The sequence below is a fragment of the Procambarus clarkii genome, chromosome 91 (assembly GCF_040958095.1).
Source record: "Procambarus clarkii isolate CNS0578487 chromosome 91, FALCON_Pclarkii_2.0, whole genome shotgun sequence".
Taxonomy (NCBI): domain Eukaryota; kingdom Metazoa; phylum Arthropoda; class Malacostraca; order Decapoda; family Cambaridae; genus Procambarus; species Procambarus clarkii.
Window position 1 is genome coordinate 6455574 of NC_091240.1, and position 20197 is coordinate 6475770.

Below are 20197 nucleotides of genomic sequence, written 5' to 3' on the forward strand. Positions count from 1 at the left end.
AGGCCAAAATTTTTCGGATTTAGAAAGCACGATGTAAACATTGGGGTTCAGGTGTGGTGGGAAGCCTCGCCCTCGGCCAAGACTATTCAATATTACTGTCATATATAAGGGAGTTTTGACAAGTTTGGCTACGTTACGACGCCTTTTGTATAGTGCTTGAGGTGAGTGGCTTGTCTTATTTGGACGACATTAAGCGGAGCGACAGGACAAGAATTGTCTTCTTTCGAATTTGAATTTGACTGAATCTTATATTTTGTAATTAATCAACTGTTACGGAAGGCATAGCCATAAACTTCCATTTGTGTAAGTATTTAATCAATTCTACATTTATCTACATTTAGGGACCTCGCGGCTGAGTGGACAGCGCTCACGGGTCGTAGTCCCAAGGGCCCAGGTTCGATTCCTGGCGGAGACGGAAACAAATGGGCAGTTTCTTTAACCCTGATGTACCTGTTCACCTAGCAATAAATAGGCACCTGGGAGTTAGACAGCTGCTGCTACAGGCTGCTCTCTGGGGATGTGTGTGTGTGTGTGCATGTGTTGGGGAGAAATATATGTACAGTAGATATAATAGAGGAAAAATAGATTGGTTAGAAAGGTGAGGTTCAAGAGCTAATAGCTCGATTCTGCAGACACAAATAGTAAATACATCTAATGCCAGTGTTAATCCGCATTATGCACACCCAGGAGAGTGAACCATTTATATTTATATATTTATTTATTTATGTATTTACAGTATATACAAGAAGGTACATCGGATTGTGAGAGTACATACAATTGTTTTTTTACACTTGCATAGTGTTTTAGGCAGACGAAACTATGTAACTCAACCTAAGAGTGAACCCCATAACACACCCTGAGAGTGAACCCCATAATACACCTTGGGAGTGAATTTCATAACACACCCTGATAGTGAATCCCATAACACCCTGAGAGTGAACTCCATAACACTAGGGTCCCGGTAGTACAGTCGGGTTCGTTCTTGACCCACAATCGAGAATTCCAGGCTCCAATCCCGAGTGGGACAGAAATGGTTGGGCACATTTCCTTTCACCTAATGGGACTGTTCACCTAGCAGTAAGTAGGTATCTGTACTCAGGGGTTATTCAGCTTGTTGTGGGGTTGCATCCTGGATGGGGTCAGTAATTCGACATAGGGGGGGGGGAAGGACCCCAATAAAAGCCTAACGTGTACGAATGCACTCTGGCTTCCTGTCCCTCGACACAATGAATTATTATTATTATCTTAACACACCCTGGTGGGTAAATGGACTATGTAAGACCATGTAGAATGAACCTTATAACACCCTGGAGAGTAGGTCATATAACAGATAGAGCAGTTCTTTCTAGGGTCATTAGAGAATCTTCTAAAATGAATACTCCACCAAAGAATTGTGGATATAACGGAAACAGACATTATATCTACAACTATATAATGGATACAGACAATAGTGCCATGAGATGTGTCACAATTTTAACATTATTCTTACTTATATTCTTTATTTGCAGAAAATGTATACAAGATTTTTTGTTAAACATTATTGCATTCACACATTATAATAAAAAAATTATTATTATTATTATTATTATTATTATTATTATTAAAATTAATTAGTTAAGTATAGAATTCAGGTTACATTGTCTTGTATTAAAATTGCACAATACTCTGTAGTTTCGTCCCCGCAACATAGTTCAATTCCACGGATCCTGCAACTCGCTGAATTTGAGCCAGTCTACCATCAGTTCCCCCGAATGGCAACGTGTTTAATACATCTCCTTCCCACTGAGACTTGTTCAAGCTTAACAGTATATCTACAGTATTATTATTGTGTGATGTATTCAATATATCCAGAATCCATATGTTGGGTAAAGGTTTGTTTAAAGGTTATTCAATTACTCCCAAGACAGAGTGGTTTTTCTTATATTAAATTTGTATGGAGAACAATATTACAGTATTTTATTTGTTTAGATAAGACAGATAATCTGCTATAACAGAGGCATTATGGATTTTTGTGTTCTCCCCTTAATGGATTAATAATTTATTTACAGCTGATATAACATGGCAAAGCGACCAAAAGTTGTTTTGGATGAACCTTCTGGGACCATATGGCCAGAAAACTTCAATTTATTATCACAGAAGACTTCTTCAAAACTCTTGTATGTTTCTATAAGATTGCTGTTTGGCACTAATTTAAAATAACATTACACACAGTAATATTATTAAAAAAATGACATTATTTTAATTTGATGATGAAATATAATATGCCTGTTATAAATCAAATCTATATATTTTAAGTATATTGGTACACAACTCAACACTTCATTTATCATATAATGACATACCGTGTGGGGCATCAGACCTGTGCTGGAGGTAATTGGAACGGGTAGCCCGCAGTCTGCAGTCCTGAGCTGCCATTGCTCCTACTTGGCCATCGTCACACGGGGTGAAGATGCTTCAATCCTACTCTTCATTGTCAGTATGACTGAAAAAAAGTGAGTGACTTTGCTATATACAAAGGTTTTTGAATAGCCCTTTGAAATTTATTTGTCCTCATGTGCCATTGACTTATCTTTATATTCACAAAACTACATAGGCTTATGCAGACAAGGAGTCACAATAACCTGGCTGAAATATGTTGACCAAACCACACACTAGAAAGTGAAGGGACGACAACATTTCAGTCCGTCCTGGACCATTCTTAAGTCGAAACGGCGTTGTCCCTTCACTTTCTAGTGTGTGGTTTGGCCTACATAGGCTTAATTAGTGAATTGCTTTAACTCTTTAAAGTATATTCAATGTACTGTATTCACAAGAATGTTAAAAATCAGTTTTTATTTATGTACTGTAGATATAACAAGTACAGGAAGGTGTACAAGAAGAATTGTAACAGGTTACAACCTGTAAACTAAGATTTACATCTGTTTTACATTGTGGTTGGATTGTTTTACCATAAACATGCACAGTTGCCAGTTTTAGTACTGTACAAATCAATATGAGTGGTTTATGTAAAGGGTTTCTTTGATTATCAGGGTTAATTAGTACCCCCCTGAGTGGTACCAATCAAGCCCACCCCACTCACATCCTTGCCTACAGTTACACCAGACAAATGGGGAGGCACTTGTATTTTAAGGGTACGGAACGTCACGATATTTCATTATTTTACTATCATTAGATGGTAAGGAATTGCTTTTATTAAGTATTTCATGATATTTTGTGTGTGGTAAGATATACCAATCATAAGGGATCAGGGATACCTCCCTTGATTAGTTGCAAAATATAACTATAAAGTTAATCGTATTGTAAGGTACATGAAAATTAAAAACTAAAATGTTTTTGTTTAATCAAATCCCACCCTTTATCAGAAAAGTTAAATAGAAAACAAATGTTCATTATATGGAATGTTCATTTGCAGAAATCTTTAATTTTTGGATACACTCCACTTCTTTTAGTTTGCTCACTATATTAAATGGAAACATTTCAGATTCTATCTGCTGAAAAAAATAAATGCGCTGTGCACAGCTTTGACATTTCACCCATACCAGGAGAACACCCTCATTCTTGCTTCAGCCTCCTGTAAAGTGTATAGGATTAATGTAGGTGAGTCCTGTAAACATTTTCAACTAAACAAGATACAAAAGTTGATTACCTATATACTGTGAACCATTACTGTATGACAGTATTATGTTCACATCATAGTAGTCCAGTTTTTGGCCAGTAGCTTGTTTACAAAGTATATGTAACATGTAAAGTATATGTATATTACATTCACATAGGTGAATGTGATTGTTTATACAAGTGCAGCTCAACCACTTTTTGTTAGTCCAACAGTCTGCCTATTTAACCTTCTGCGCCTGTTTCAATCTTAGATAATTGTACTCCATGTTAATGGAATGGAATTCATAAAATTAGGTAAATGATTATGGCAACATATAAAATACTGGGAACATTGAGTCAGTCATAATATGGTAGATTCCATGGAGTAACAGCCTTAGGATTCCAAACATTTAATTTACTACTACCTGTACTTAATATATTAGTTCAGTTCCAGGGTCCAGGCATGGTTGTTATTGTTTTATAATTTCAGTACTGTACAATATGGTATGGACAGAACTGGTCTGCATAGCAATTTTTAAATTTTTGTTAAGTTTTTTGATCAAGCAACTTCATCCTACATGGATAGATTGATGCATATTAATAGTAACAAGTAATCAACCCCATTTATTTATTATGTTGAACAGATGATGGTTCTGTGATACCAATGGAAGGGCATACGTCACCTGCTGAAGCAATCCAGTTAGGGGCACGCTCCCCACTAGTCATAACCCATAATGCCCATGAAGTATTACTCTGGTCGTGGCCATCAGTATCCCTCACCAGTAGGATGCGACACGATGAGACCGTGACAGTTGTCTGGGTAAGATTTTATTACTAACTTTAGTTTTTCCAGTATCACAGTAATTATTGCCCAGTATAAATGGAGTACGCTAAGAATAACCAGAATTTCTCTTGCTATTGCAAAAAAGAATAAAGCAACCATAAATTAATGTGGTTTTATGCATAATTAATACAGTTGAATTCTAAAGAAAACTATTTTTATTATTATTATTATTATTAGTTTGACACTCATTTATATTACCTGTTCATTTGCTTATACAGTACAGTATTGATATTTTGTAATGCATGTGTAATGATCCTAGGCTGGCCATGTGTGGCAGAGAGATGAGCTGGTGGTGAGCTTCATCAATGGCAGTGTTCTCATCTGGGTGTCGCACACACGAAACATTCAGGTCCACATTGAGCCGCCCAAGGGTTTAGATTTTGATTTTAAAGCATTTGTCCTATCCAGGTAATATATTTGAACATGGTATTTGAACCATTATATTTGAGCCATTACTTTATTTTCCTGCTTTTAACGTTCACTCTGCTCTATTTTTTCTTAGGTTTTCACTGCATTCTGTGATCAGATCAGTTATTTGCTTAATAGATTTTTATATCTTTCCTAAGCACCTTTTTCCCTTGTTCTTGCACCTCTGTCCACTTGCATTCAGTACTGTACTGTAATTTGACAAATTTTCATATTGTTACAGTTTGTTTATATTCTATATAGAGATGGAAACATTGTAGCAAATTGAAACCAGAACAAAGACAATTATATAACTTATCCACAAAATATCTCTACCGATGATATTTGAAGGGTTGTTTATCTGAAGTGTCAAGATAAATGCCATTAGCTTCCATGTAAGGTGCTAAGATATTCTATAAAATGACTTAATTAAGAAGCAAGACAGTATATATACAGTACATTTGATCCAAGGATTCTCAAAGGAACACCATATCTGTGAGATGAAATTGTATTGTAAATACTGTATGACTATACATAAAATAATGAAGGGGTGGGTGCAGTTCAATCTCCAAAATCCAGAATATTGCATATGGTTCCCTACCTGATTTGGATTATGGAATTTTTTAAATTTTGGTATTTTTCATTACTTACCATTGCATATTTTGGAAATTTTGTAATGCAAATAATAGAATACATTTGTGTGGATGTTGAAACACAGTACAGTATATAGTACCTAAGAACTGCTTACAAAAACTCATAAGATATTTGATCCCCTGAGATTTTTTTTATCAACCTTTGTCTCTCTTCTCTGGTTCTTTTTATGTTAGAAACAGTGCAAGTGTCAACACTTAATTTGTCTACTAGCATCTTCACACTCTCGGAGATGATCACTTTTCTCTGTAAATAGACTTCCCATGTTCAGTATGAGTGTCCTGGTGGTGGTGAGTGTCTGGGACCAAGCAAGACAACTGATAGTTAGTATATGTCGTTTTTTGCCAGTCACCTGTGATGCTAAGGAACAGTTTGGAAAGACTGAAATTTTATGAATGGAACTTTTGTTGGTCATTCTGAGCTGGATTGAGTATTCTCCAGTGACTCCCTGACACCTGCTACAACTCTCCAGTACTGTACTGCATAAAATGTCTTATAAGGTGCTGCTGCCAAAATATTGTCCTGTCTGACTTTGTATGGTTTTTTTCTTATAAACACGATGGCCCTTGCCTTAGGAAGCAGCCAAATGATTCTTTTTATACTAACTCAAAACCTCATTATTATCAAATTATAAATAGCAAAGATAACACACTCATAATAATAATAATGCTTTCTTTTAGGGGAGGTGAATGGCTGGTGGGAGGGGGCAAGAGTCACCTCCTAGTTACATACTCTCTCATCAGCCGGAGTGTTGCACAGGTGGTCCAGCTGCCAGCATCGTGCTCAGATGTCTACCAGCCAGTCTTCCTCCCTTCAGTCCATCCAAACTATTCCCAGGTAATGTTCTGCACAGTATATCATCCTTAACTTTCCCTAATGTTTATTTTATTAAAATGAATATTTAATAATTATTTAAATTATTAAATTATTATTTAAATTAATTAAATGAATAATGAATTATTTAAATGAATCTTCTAAATAACTCTATAAAATACAGTACAACCTCGATTCAGCGAACTATATGGGATCATCCCAATTCATTGCAATGAGGGGTTTGCTGCAACTGCCAATGCTTCCAGGATGCATTTCCCCATGCCCTATTGGCTAGTTTCACTCGGCAAAATGTTCATTTCAACCTATAATATAATACTCAATTACCAAATGAACATGTCTGGAAAAAAAAATGAACCACATCTACCTTATTTCTCATGCCCCCAGCCTCAACATTCATTTTCAAAAGGTAGCAGAGACATACCTGAGTCAACAAAAACCCTGCCAACTGAGAATGAAAATAAACCATAGAATTGGGTTTTAAATACTCACAATAGCCTTCCCAAGGCTCCAACTATTTCTTATAATGTTGAGTTTATCTACAAAAATCTTAAAAAATGTGATTGGAACCATATTAAAAGAGAAATCATTCAAACCCTAACATTTCCACACTCTGGCCTGATCTTACAGAGTGAAATTATAATTTCAATCTGTCATATGAAGGGCACCAACTGAGAAAACCTGTATGTGATGAGATTTAACCTCATCTAGCAAATTTCCCACTCCCAAGCCTCAAAATATTAGTTTCAACAGAAAATGGGCCCATATTTTACTGAACAAACATCTCTGCAACTGGAAATAAAAAGAACTAAAAAAAATTTGGTTTTAAATGTGCTCAATGCACATTTGGCCCAATGCCCAAGGCCCCACCCTGGAAACACAAACCGAAACCCTCTCTATTTTCCGCTTGTTACAACTTGTAATAAAGTTGTTACATCATGGCACATGTTTATGACGTATTAGAGCGTTGTTACAACTTGCTATATTGGTTGTTATAACTGGTTAGGTGGTGTTGAAACTTGTTCGAACATTGTACCAATGTCGTAGTTTCGGTGTGTGTTTGGCGGGCAACTATTTCTTGTAATATTCCCTCCATCTATGAACTCAGTCTCAAAATTCTAAGCTAATCCTCACATCCTCTGCTTCAATGAAGATGAGTTCACTGAAGCAAATCTGGAGTGAGTGAACAAATCTGGCACAGAAAATGTGCGTTCAAACAGGAGATTCACAGAATTGAGGTTCCACTGTAAATGAAATAGTGTTGCTATTGGCAGGAATCATTAACGATTAAAAGTTGAAAGACTAATGCAGTAAAGAAAGGAAAAAAAAGACTTGACAGAGAAAGAATATTTTAGTAGGAAATGATTGTACATGAAGAAAGGCTGAAAGTAAGGTGTGGGCATGAGTGTGGAAACATGTGTATGCATGTGTTTGATATACCATTTTTAGTAGAAATCTACAGCATGGTACAAGGATCTTGATATGTGTACTTCATTTGGAAAGTTATGTCAATCTACTCTGATCCCCCGTCAATATTTTATATGTTGTGATCATGTCTCTTCTGGTTCTCCTCTCAAAGATTGTTAGGTTGAGCTTCCCTAACATGTTTTCATAGCCTAGTACTCTTATTTCAGGCACTGACTTGTTTCAAACTTTATGATATTCTCAATTTTATTATTTTACAAAACAGGGATTCTAGTTCAGTGCTGTATATTCTAGAGCAAGTCTGTCATAGGCTGTGTATATTGTCTTGAAGATCCTCTTTAAATATTGAAAGGCTATCTGTATGTTTGCCAGTTTTTACATATGCTACTGATATTATTCTTTGTACATAAGAACATAAGAATAAAGGAAATTGCAGTAAGGTTTATTGGCCCATATGAGGCAGCTCGTATCAAACTCATTCATATGCATGTCTATCCTACACTTAGGGCAATCCAGCTTTCCCATGTCAACTATGATACCTAGTAATTTGTTCCATAAATCAACAACATTACTGTATTTCCAATTCAATATTTACCCAGGTCTTTTCTAAATCTTTACTACTCCAATTTATATCCATTGTTCTGAGTTCTATATTGTGTTGACATACTTTAAACTTAATTTATATTCCCAATGTTGGTACTGGTGGTATAAAAATTTCCAAATTATTATCTGCTTCTATTACAGAGACAAATTCTCCGTGTACATGAAATTAAGAAGTTGGATGCTCCTCTCAGTGTATATACCCCTGTGCATACTGCCAGAGATGACTTGTGAAATAGCTAAATGATGTACAATATCTACAACTTTGTTGCCATGATTTTTTTCATTCTTGATATTTTCTAGTGATACAGTTCTGTGTTATTCTCACAGGTCTTGGCCCTGCTAAACTCTACTGGTGTGTTAAACATCATTGATTTCACAACTGCCACAAAGCTCAAAACTATAAGGTCCCAGAGATTTAATATTGGTTAGTACGTGATGTTTTTTCTTACTTTCTGTAACATAGAGCACTGTATTAACCTCTGCAGTTTTATGGACATTGTCCATAAAACTGTACATCAAACATATTACCTGGGCTATACCTGGTAATACTTTTTATATATTCTGAAAGTTCTTCTACTCCCCAAGCCCAGCTTGGGGCCAGGCTTTTCCTGTGATAATGAGATTTAAAAGGCTATTACTTGGAGTGGCCCACAAGCCCACATATCCAATACAACCTGGGTGGTTCAGGGGATTAGCTGTATCAAATGTAATTAAGTAGCAGACTGAATACTGAGCTAGGAGACTAATGTTGGAGTTAATTACCAATGTAACATTACTCTCAAGAATATTTGATATGGGGTAGCTCTTAAAAGATGAATTACTAATAGTGTAACTCTGGGAAACTCATTAAATGTCATAATTTCATGTGTGTGTGTGTGTGTGTGTGTGTGTAGGACAAATGAACTAAATGGGTGACATGCCATGTACTTCACAAAAAGGAATTGTGGAGATAAATCTGAACGATGTAAAAATATGTGAGGATTGCTGTATATTGAGGGTACTTGTGGACAGTAAGATCAAAGTCCATGAGGTTCTTATTTTTAGTGATACCAGCTGACTATTGAGATAAATCACTGGCAGCTCTGTAATTCAGCTGCATAGTGTAAGATACCATGTAGTTTCTACTGCCTCACAGTCTTTATTTGTGCCATCACCAAACTGGGGGGTTGCTGATTTCAATCGTAATCTTTTCACACCTCTTACGCACATTACATCAGCACAACATAATTTGTCTTTCCCTTTATTTTCACCATCTCTCCAATCAAAATTTTGATTCATGGTTGATGTCACAGCTATAGTTCATTGTTCCTGGTATACAGGAGTACAAAAACTCTTTGAAATGAGGATTGACTCTGCTGTCATTGGAAGGATGGACCCTCATAATATCCTGATATTAGCTCCTCCCATGACCTTAATCCATTTATGGACAACTCTTCATTCGCAAAAAGATTTCAGTAATATCTGTAGACATGCAATAAATTACCTCCCTATATCTTCCTAGACCCCTTGTCCTTCTGTTACTCAAGAATCATCTATTTTGACTGATTTTCTTTAATTTTTACTGTTTTGTGTTGTTGAATAGGGAGTTTTGAATTTCTGAATTTTGTTTTAACCAATTTCAACATTGTCTTATATGATAGTTCCCATGGTGTCTATCAACTCTGAATATTTTTAGATATGGTGAATGTGAGCGATGATGGCAACTTCTTGGCTGTGACTTTTGCCAATTGTATTACAAAAATTTATGCAGTAAGAGCACTTTTTCCTGAAGATCCCAAAAATGTTTCAATCCCTCAAATAACAAAAGAAGAGGTAGCATTCAAAATTGTAGAAAAAAGAGAAAAGGAGGAGCGTGAAGAAGAAATCAGAAGACGCGACAGAAGGAAAAAGACAATGGAATTACAGGTAGGCATTTCATTGTTTGGATTCATAATACAGCATCGATATAACTTTTTTTAATAATTGTTATAAGTTACATGAAAACAAGACTTTTGAGTAGATATGAAAAGTACCTTCTTGAACAAAGTTATTTGGTTGCCTATGAAGATATGAGTCCACTGTGTCATAGACAGGACTACGAGACCGATAGGGGACAAGTACCGTAAGGGAAAGTTGAAAAGAACTTTGAAGAGAGAGTTCAAGAGAGTGAACTATCGTCAGGCAGGATGACATTTAGTCTCTGGCATTGCCGGAATATTTTCAGACATTCCTTCAGAGTCATATAAGGTGCTGGGAAGGCAATGGAGTCCTAAGTCTGGACTCCAATGCTTCCCAGTCCCCTCACATGACTGGAAGGCTAAGTCCTGTGTATAATGACCATCAGAGGTTACTTTACCTTTATATCTTGATGATGTTCTGGGGATCATGGCTGCAGGGATATGTTATGGGTATAATATATCCTTGCTATATCCCTGTAGGGATATAATAGGGATATATTATGAATATAACAACAGTTCTTTGACCAGGCATGCTGTTATGTATATCCAAGTGAGACTTCACAAACTGTTTTTCACCTTCATTGACCAAACCAGCAAACCCCACCAGGTGGCATCACCAATGCCTACCCAAGGTTTGAGACCCAGTTCTGGTCACATCGTTCCTTACATAAACATAAAATCTACTAACAGGAGCAGGACAAAGCATTTTGGCGTGGTTCCTTACACGTAATGCCTCTGTTCACGTAGCAATACATAGGTGCCTGTGAGTTTAGCAGCTGTTGTGGGGAAGGTCAGTTGTTGACCTTGGTGGGTTTCAATATGCCTAACAGGCTTCCAGTTCCCGATGATTGGAGCCAAAGCTGTTTTTTCTGAGCCGTTGCATTCACTTGGTGCCTCCTAACATGAGCCTTGGTAACAAGATGCTACATAACCAAGAAAAAGAAAATACTGTATATCGGCAAGACACAGAAAGGGAGAAAGTACTCCCCTGTGATGCAGAGAGGTTCTAAAGAATGCAGGGTGTAGATAACATCCACCTTGAAGACAGTAATTATCAGTGAATAGTGTTAAACAAGTATTAATATATATAGTTGGTCCCTGAATGTTGTCCTGGCTGACTGTTTATGAACCCTGTCTACGACAGTGGTGTCTTATCTACTGTGGCTCAGGTTTTTCTTTTATTTTGGTTAGTTCTATGTCTACCCACTCCCATCAAGTGCAACATGTGTGGCTTCATCTTGCATACTGTAAGTGTCTTAAACTATAACATGATTTGAAACCCATTTTGGGAGTGTTTATGTTCTACATACACATTTTTTTTTTATTTTTAGTGTAATAATTAAAGCTTTTGATTTTGATTTACTGTACTAGTTATTTTTCTAACATTTGTATAAATAAATATATTAGCAAAATGTAGACACTGGTTGTGTACTCTGTATGCTGTCATTTTCAGATGACCTTTCTTTCTGTTTCTGCTCTAGTAATCGTTGTTAACACCTGTAATTCAATTATAATTGCAAGGCGGTATATATATCGTAAAACAATGACCAGTTTCTTTCAGGAACTACTTGACAAAAATAAATGGTACAAGATTCTCCAGGAGTTCAACAGTTACCCAGAGAAGTATAGACACTTGATATGGTTATCTATGCTCGAAGTTCCCCGCAACTACTCGGTATTCAGCTCGCTGCTAGACAAAGGAACCCACACGTCATTTGAAGGGCTCCAGGAGGTCCTACAACTGTCTGATGGAACACTGTTGCGAACACTTCAAGGGTAGGTAAAAATTGAATGAATGATGGAGCACTATTCAGGATGTTCCAAGAGCAAGTGAAAGTTCATATATATGATGAAGCACTATTCATATAACACCAAAGGCAGGTGAAAGTTTAGCTATGCCTCGGTGCCTTACCACCTCCTCGGTGTTTCCCCATTAAGGGGTATATTCCCCATTAAGGGGAACGTCTCGCTGGTCACAGCGAGACGTTCTATCACTTCCCAAAACCTTTCACTTTCAAGCTCTCAGGACTCCTTATTCCCTGTAGTAGCAATTTCAGACCCATGAATGGATTGACTCGTACATTTTTAAATTGTGTGGTAATTGCACTGCGAGTAGGTAAACTGAACCTTGCTGGGGTTCATGTCGCTGAACAAAAAATAGGAATGATTTCACCACCACATGAACAAAATCAAGTCGCAAGCAATGTGGGTATTTCTGAGATGTGTGCATTACTCACTCTTATGTTTTTCTCATTCAGAACATTGTCTTGCCTGGCACACTGGGCACCGTTCCTATCCAGTGTGGAATACCTCCCCGAGTTTGTGTTTCCATTCGTCAAGATGTTTCACAGTAACCGCCTGCTCTGTTTTGAGGTGACAGTTACAATTATTAGTAAGTGGTCAGCTTGTGTATTTGTATGTGTTCCCGTGTATGTGTTTTTGCACAATACTTTGCATCTTGTATATGCAGTTTAGCTGGATATGAAAAACTAAATTATTATAAGGAGGATGTATTTTTTCATGAAACTATTTGCTAAGGAAAAAATAATTTTGCTTACTACAGTCATAGATGGTAGTTAAGTAATACAGAACAGTACAAGTGTTTGTCAATACTGTACTGTCATTATTGAAGGTTTTTGAGAGGAAAGGGTGGTTATAATTAAATGTACAATAATTGTAATGCCTTAACTTTAAGTAATTGTTCAGTGCTTGTATATACGTACAGTACTCTGTATTATAGGAGACTCATAAAACAATTAACATGACACAATGTTCTCGTTACAGTGAATTGGTGTAATTTATGGTTTGAATTCTGGCCAAAACCTGGGATAACAGTTCTCAATGTGGTTGAGCAAATTGTGTGTGAGGTAGATCCCACATTGCTTGCTCATCTTACGATGCTTAAGGTCACAGCTGAAGACTATGCTTGGTCTTTGCTTACCACTGCATTTTCTAAAGTAAGTATAGCTCCTGTGTATTTGTAATAATTTTTCTGTTTATTCTTGTATTTTTGCTGTTCAGTTCATATTTGTTCATAGTAATTAGACTTGCTGCAGCTTCTCCAGCTTAGTCAAGACTAAAATAAGGCTGATGAATATTGTCATAACAGTTCAGACAGATATATGGGTTGCAGAAAATAAAGTCGCAGTAACGTGGCTGCAAACAAATTATCCAAACCACACATATGAAAAGAAATAAAGTAATGACATTTCGGTCTGTCTTGGACCCATCAAGGTGACTTGAATGTGGTTGAGTTGACCCCTCATCAAGTTGACTGGATGAGGGGTCCAGAATGGACCAAAATATCATAATTTTCATTTCTTCTCATATGTGTGAGTTGTGTTATTTGTTAGTTATAGGTTTAAACTGTGAAACATTTTTGGTTACAATGAATTTTTCTGGAGGTTTGACTAGCATTTTTATTCTCGGACTTCTGAACACATGAACTGCGGAATGCATAGTGTATTACTGTACTTGTTTTTCTTAATTGCCTTGACTGATGGCATTGTAATTATTAAGTGTTACACTGTGGAGTCAGCATAGAACTTCGAGGTTATAAAGTGTTACTTTTGCCATCAATAGATGACTGAATGTAAAATATACTTCTTGTTCTGTAAAAATGTAATTCTCTTTGGCACATATGTAAAGCTAATGAAGTACAGTATTAGTAAAAATATAAAAGAGAAAGCAAACTTTATCGATATGTAATTCAGTGGTGTTATTATTTCACAATAATAATAAGAGAATATTACGGTGATATCTTACAGTAGAGAATATACTAGAGTTACAGTGCACAATATTTCATACTGAATTTGTGTATTAATTAGTGTTAATAGTGTAAAAATGTACATATATGCACTTTTGGCCACAGGCAGGCAGTGGCTGGAATATCAGTCTCTTCAGTGTAATTACCTAAGTGTAGTTACAGGATAAGAGCTATGCTCGTGGTGTCCCATCTTCCCAGTACTCTTTGTCATATAGCACTCTAAAACTACTGACGGTGTTACTGTGTGAACATGCCTGACCAGTACAAAGGAAAAGACATTTTGTTAAATTTTTTTTTAATTTTGCCTCTGCCATATAATTTTCTTTCATTTTTAAAGACAAAATATACTGCAATTAAATCAAACAAATTTTTGGCACACTGATGACTTTCTTGTTAAATGTATCTGCAGGAGTACAGTGCCCAGGTTCATGCCTACATACCATGAGCTAAACAAAATTCAAACTGAAAATATGAATACAAGAATTTTTGTTAGTTCTGCATTAAAATAAATATTTGCTGTTAAGGGTTTCTTAAGGGGGTTGTTAAATGTGTGCTTTTAATAATTCTGAAAACCCGAGCATACTTTTAAGATCAGAATGTAAAGTGAATTATCTGCTATAAAACAAGATTAAAGTGCTATAAAACTGGATTAAAGGTGAAGTAAGAGTGTGTAATGGTAACTTATCCATATACAGTACAGTGATGGGCTTCTTGATGGTCAAAGTAGACTGTTAAGATCTATTAAGTACACACTAGAAAGTGAAGGGACGATGATGCTTCGGTCCGTCCTGGACCATTCTCAAGTCGACTGTGACTTGAGAATCTCTCACAATCGACTTGAGAATGGTCCAGGACGGACCGAAACATCGTCGTCCCTTCACTTTCTAGTGTGTGGTTTGGTCAACATATTTCAGCCACGCTATGGTGACTCCTCGCCTGCATCTATTAAGTAGATTTGTGGCTGCTTGGCTGCAAATCATTTTCCAGTCCATTTTAAGTGGGCATATGTCCATGTATATGAAGTTCATCTTACTGGAATATAAATGACTTTCTTAATAGCATTGGAAAAAAAGTGGGAATACTAAATTTTTTAAATAACCCATATTCTAAGTTTGTTTTCAACTGGGCTCAATATTTCTTTATAGGTTTTGTCAACGAGTGACTGGTTAGTGTTATGGGACCACATTCTATCAAACCAGCTCTCCTTCCTGCCATGCGTCACAGCAGCATTCACATTAAGATCCCGGAAAACGCTCTTCACTTGCAGTGATGCTAATGAAGTCAAGGTGAGGGCAGGTATGGTAATTCAATTTGCATTATGTATATACAGTACAAATATGCATTATGTATATTTTATATATATATATATATATATATATATATATATATATATATATATATATATATATATATATATATATATATATATATATATATATATAAATAAAAGACCAAGGATTGATAAGAGAGGTTAAAAGTCAAGTTAGGTTAGGTCTTGTTTATTTATACCAATAAGTAGTGTTTATTTACGTTGCTATTAAAAAAGTTTCTGGTTTGTCCAAATTCAGTAAAAATACATTTTCTGGTGGTCCATCACTACTTATTGGTACTTTCAATCAAATTTATATATATATATACTTTAATTTTAGGAGGATAGGCTATAGTGATCATTTCACCTCCTTTTCTTCTATCTTCGATCTTCGGTATACAGTATTTGACACAGAACCTCTCCTCGTAGCGCTTTGTTTTTTTTTAGTTTCAGTGCCATTTAGTTGCATGTCTTTGTACCTTTTCCAGTATATCTATGTGCTTTTTGAGATATAGGCACCATACAACCACTGAATAATCCAATTTTAGTCTCAAAGGTCATGAACAATTTCTTTAATATTTTCCTATCCATGTATAGTGTTTGAAAACAGTTCTAAAGTTGGAAAGTATAGCATATATGCCTTGCATTATGTTTTTCGTATGGTACTCAGGTGACAGTTTTCTACTCAGAACAACCCCTAGATCTCCTTCTTTATCAGAATACTTTAAAATTCTTTCACATAATTTAGGGTGTGTGTGGCTGATTATCTCATATTCCACATTCCATAACATGGGATTTATTCACATTAAATTCCAATTGCCAAGTGTTGCTCCATACACTTATTTTGTCCAGGTCTTCTTGAAAGGCATGATAATCATCTTGTTGCTTATATTCCCTAATAGCTTGGTATCATCAGCAAACATGTTCATATAATTCTGTATTCTTTCATTTATATAGACAATGAACATTACTGATGCTAGAACTTAACCCTGTGATATTCCACTAGTAATATTTCTCCAGTCCGACACATTGTCTCTGATTACTACCCTCATCTTTCTCTCGGACAATTTTGTCATTCGTGTCCGAAGTCTACCTCTCACCCCTCCAGTATGGTGCAGTTTCCAGAACAACCTCATATGTGGGGCTCTGTCAAATCCCTTTTTTAGAAGTCCAGATAAATGCAGTCGACACAATCATCTCTTTTCTGTAAGATCTTCAAGGCTCTATCATAGAAACTTAGTTGATTTGTTATTGGGAATTTGCAAAAACATAGTTTGCCCCTTCAGTTTTGCATGACATTTTTCAGATGTATTATTGCCAAGAGTCATGGGTGCCCATAAAACAAGTGCTAGACAAAGCCTATGTCTTACATAGCAAACTGAGTGAAGCATCTCTTCCCAAGAATATTTTTGGAACCTTCACTCCAGTGCCCCGGAATGGTCTACCTCTCTTCAGTATTGGACCCAGAGATGCCCGTCATGAGGAGGTACCTAGTAGCATTATCTTAAAGTACCCAGTTCAAACTTATCTAGAAGTACAAACAGATCATGTGTTGAGCACAGAATTCTCTGCATATATATTATTATAGTACATACAAATTCACTGAATGTAAGGACAGTTTTATTCATAAGCTCAATAAAAATAAAATACAAGTCACAAGGAATTCATGTTAGCATTAATCATTGTTAGCTAGCAAGGTCATTAATGCTAGCCTGAGATTTACTTTTTCTAGTCACAGATGTTTTCTTTTAATCAAAAGATGAGTTTATTCACCACTAGCTATGGGTTAATGTTTGCTAATTCTTTTACAGGGCTTACATTAGGCCTCATGATATCGCTACATTTTATACCAATTGATTAAGTTTTAATATTTAAGCTTTACACGTTGACAGATTGAGAATATGGAAAGAGAGTTTAGCCAGCTGCACTTGCGCACGCAGCATCCAAGCCAAAGGGGTTCAGCTCCAGGTGCTGTACATCAAGAAAAAGAAGAAGATATGGGTAAGTGTTATTTGTCAACTTTCATAAGTGACTCTTCATTATATGTTATATGAGTTCTGTACACAGGCATGAGATTATCACACAAGATATAAGAGTGACAGAAAGATAGGACCTTCAGTTTATGCCCAAGTGCTCATTAATTTATATTAATTGTTGTTATTTTTGTAGTTGTGTTAAAGTTAGCTGATTTATTTTCACAATAATCACATAAACTTGATAGTTAATTGCTTTGTGAGTCTCTTATAAAAGAAATCCAGGGAAGGAGAACTACAAGTGTCTAATGAGGAGCTCATTGTTGTATGCATAAAAAGTCTGGAATAAACAGATTCGTGAATCTATTTGCAAGGAAAAAATAGAGACTTTGCAGTACTCAACTGTATAATAAATATTTAATAAAAACTGTCACAAGATTAGGATGCTTTATGATCCCTTAAAGCCTTACCGTTTCCCAATATTGTATATGTATTAAGACAAGTGTTAGTGTATGTTTAAATTTCTATTATATTTTATATTACTGTTTCCAATAGTGTATAAGTATAAAGACAAGTGTTGTTGTATGTTTAAATTTCTATTATATTGTATATTATTGCAGTATATATGGTTGGTCGAGATGAACTTCAAAAACAAGAAGATGAATGTCTTGACAGCATCTTAAAGCTTCGTAAGAGACATCTTGCAAGTACTCTTCCTGAGAAAGAAAACTCCAGTAATTCCAGGACTAGATCATCGTCTCATAAGAAACAAGCTTAGAAAGTGTCTTATGTTTATTTGGCTAACTGGGAGGGGCTTTCTCAGTAGCTCCACGAGCTAAGCACTGGTCCAGTCATGCCTTAGGGAGATGCACAAGGCCTTTGAGACCCACCCTTGCCTAACAGGAGCCAGAACCAAAACCCAGCTCTGTGGCACTTAACTCAGGGCGCTAATGAGGCTCACTAGAAAAGGACTTTTCATTACACTCAGTGGTATAATTTTCTCTGAGTTGATACTTCTGAATTTGGGAAATGTGTTAGTGACAATGAATGTATACAGTGTGTGTGTGTAATTACTTAAGTATAGCTACAGGATGAGAGCTACGCTTGTAGCGTCTCGTCTTCCCAGTACTCTTTGTTGTATAACACTTTGAACCACTAAGGGTTTTGGCCTCGGCCACCATCTCACTTAACTTGTTCCAACTGTCTACCACTCTGTTTGCAAAAGAAAGCTTTCCAATATTTTTTGGGGCACCTTTGTTTCCTTAGCTTGAATCTGTGTCCTCATGTTCATGAAGTTGCTGGTTTCAGGAATTCCTCTTTGTCAAATTGGTTGATTCCTGTTAATATTTTGTAAATGATGATCATATCACCTCTTTTTCTTCTATCTTCTAGTTTTGGCATGTTTAACGCCTCTAGTCTCTCCCTCATAACTCATGTTTCTCAGTTCCAAAATCCATTTTGTAGCATGCCATTACACCTTTTCCAGTTTCCTTATGTGCTTCTTGAGATTTAGGCACCATACAACTGCTGCATATTCAAATTTTGGTCTCACAAATTCATAAACAGTTTCTTTAGAATTTCACCATCTATGCAATTAAGAGCAAGTCCGAAACACGTACGCTCTTCTCAAAATGTTCTTTATGTGTTCCTCTGGTGTGTGTGTGTGTTTGTATGTACTCACCTATTTGTGCCTGCAGGATCGAGCATTGACTGTTGGATCCTATCTTTCTAGTCACTGGTTGTTTATAGTAATGACTCGTGGCCTATTTCCCTATCATATCTAGTTTTAAAATTATGAATAGAGTTTACTTCCACAACCTGCTCCTTAAGTTCATTCCATTTTTCCACTACTTTCACACGCACTCTATGTGTGTGTGTTTGTACCTTTATAGGTAGGAGGAGGAAGATGGGCCAGGAAGATGGGTAGGCCTGGTGTCTGCACACCTCTGTGTAAGGAAGCAGGGATTGAGTGAAAACAGTACACAGAACAAGGTGGGGGAAAGGCTGGGTGGCAGTGGTTTGTGAGGGAGTGTAAGTGCTTTTAATGTAAAAACAATTGAAAAGGAGTACTATACACCTAGTCTTAAGAAGCAGTGGCTCAGTGGGCACAACACCCAAGAGGTGTTGGTTCGATGTTCAGTCAACGTTATCAGTGGTAATTCAGTGGTGAATCAATGTTGATGATGTTGATTCAGTAATTGGATTAGCATTGGTCTTGGATATTGTGCCCACTAGGGAGTGCTGCTGTTATAATTTGCTGGAGTTTGATAGTGCTTCTCTCTTCATGAGGCTCCAGTACAATATATACTGAAGAGATGAGTGTTTATATTTTCCCAGATTGATGCCTTCCCATCTCATAATGATAAGATATAAATAAACTGAACCAGTAGACTTGACATTGTATACAAAATATATTAATAAGCCAAACAATTTATAGATCTTAAAAGTAAGAGAACATGGCTTAGGTACAACACTTGTTTCATTTAAATGCAATTTTGTCAATCCAGTAAATGAGCTGAATCAAACAAGCAGGATAGTGGTATGTAATAATTAGCACATTTGACTTATATGTTGATTACATTAATACTTATGGACACAGCAACACTAAGTGAACTGTGCATGTTGGTGACCAAGTCACAAATTTTACAATAAATGAAATGCCTCTTTCTGGTAGATCCCTCAGTGGCTCCTTGAAGTTATCTCGCTGAGATGGCTTCACACTACTGTGTGGGTTATGTCAATCACACAAGTCCTGTTTGGCCTACCAGGGACCAGAACCTGGCCTCCTCACACAGGTGCAAGGAACAGGGGATTCATATAATCACCCTCACCAGGAAAGCATTCAGAAAGTCAGTAAAG

The 20197-nt window shown here is 36.4% G+C and overlaps 1 protein-coding gene across 3 annotated transcripts; it reads left to right on the plus strand.

The window, feature by feature from the left end:
* The first annotated feature begins 15 nt into the window (after positions 1 to 15).
* On the plus strand, positions 16 to 18263 carry LOC123773976 (TBC1 domain family member 31). Of its 3 annotated transcripts, none has more exons than XM_045768002.2 (16): positions 16 to 161; positions 2049 to 2156; positions 2358 to 2492; positions 3482 to 3597; positions 4239 to 4414; positions 4698 to 4846; positions 6175 to 6331; positions 8681 to 8777; positions 10029 to 10258; positions 11852 to 12066; positions 12549 to 12682; positions 13075 to 13247; positions 15202 to 15342; positions 16672 to 16851; positions 17258 to 17366; positions 17959 to 18263. In XM_045768002.2, the coding sequence occupies exons 2-16, from the start codon at positions 2059 to 2061 to the stop codon at positions 18114 to 18116; spliced, it is 2268 nt and encodes a 755-aa protein (XP_045623958.2). In that variant the 5' UTR covers positions 16 to 161; positions 2049 to 2058; the 3' UTR covers positions 18117 to 18263. The 3 variants fall into 3 exon arrangements, with proteins under 3 accessions (XP_045623958.2, XP_069174806.1, XP_069174805.1); XM_069318704.1 differs by lacking the exon at positions 16 to 161 and adding an exon at positions 206 to 303; XM_069318705.1 differs by lacking the exons at positions 17258 to 17366; positions 17959 to 18263 and having other exon boundaries at positions 23 to 161; positions 15202 to 15352; positions 16672 to 16745.
* The last annotated feature ends 1934 nt before the right edge of the window (positions 18264 to 20197 follow it).

Coding starts and splice junctions, on each gene's coding strand:
- LOC123773976 (XM_045768002.2), top strand. CDS start 2,059: ATGGCAAAGCGACCAAAAGTTGTTTTGGATGAACCTTCTGGGACCATA. Junction 8,778..10,028: donor GTCCCAGAGATTTAATATTG/GTTAGTACGTGA, acceptor GAATATTTTTAG/ATATGGTGAATGTGAGCGAT. Junction 10,259..11,851: donor AAAAGACAATGGAATTACAG/GTAGGCATTTCA, acceptor AGTTTCTTTCAG/GAACTACTTGACAAAAATAA.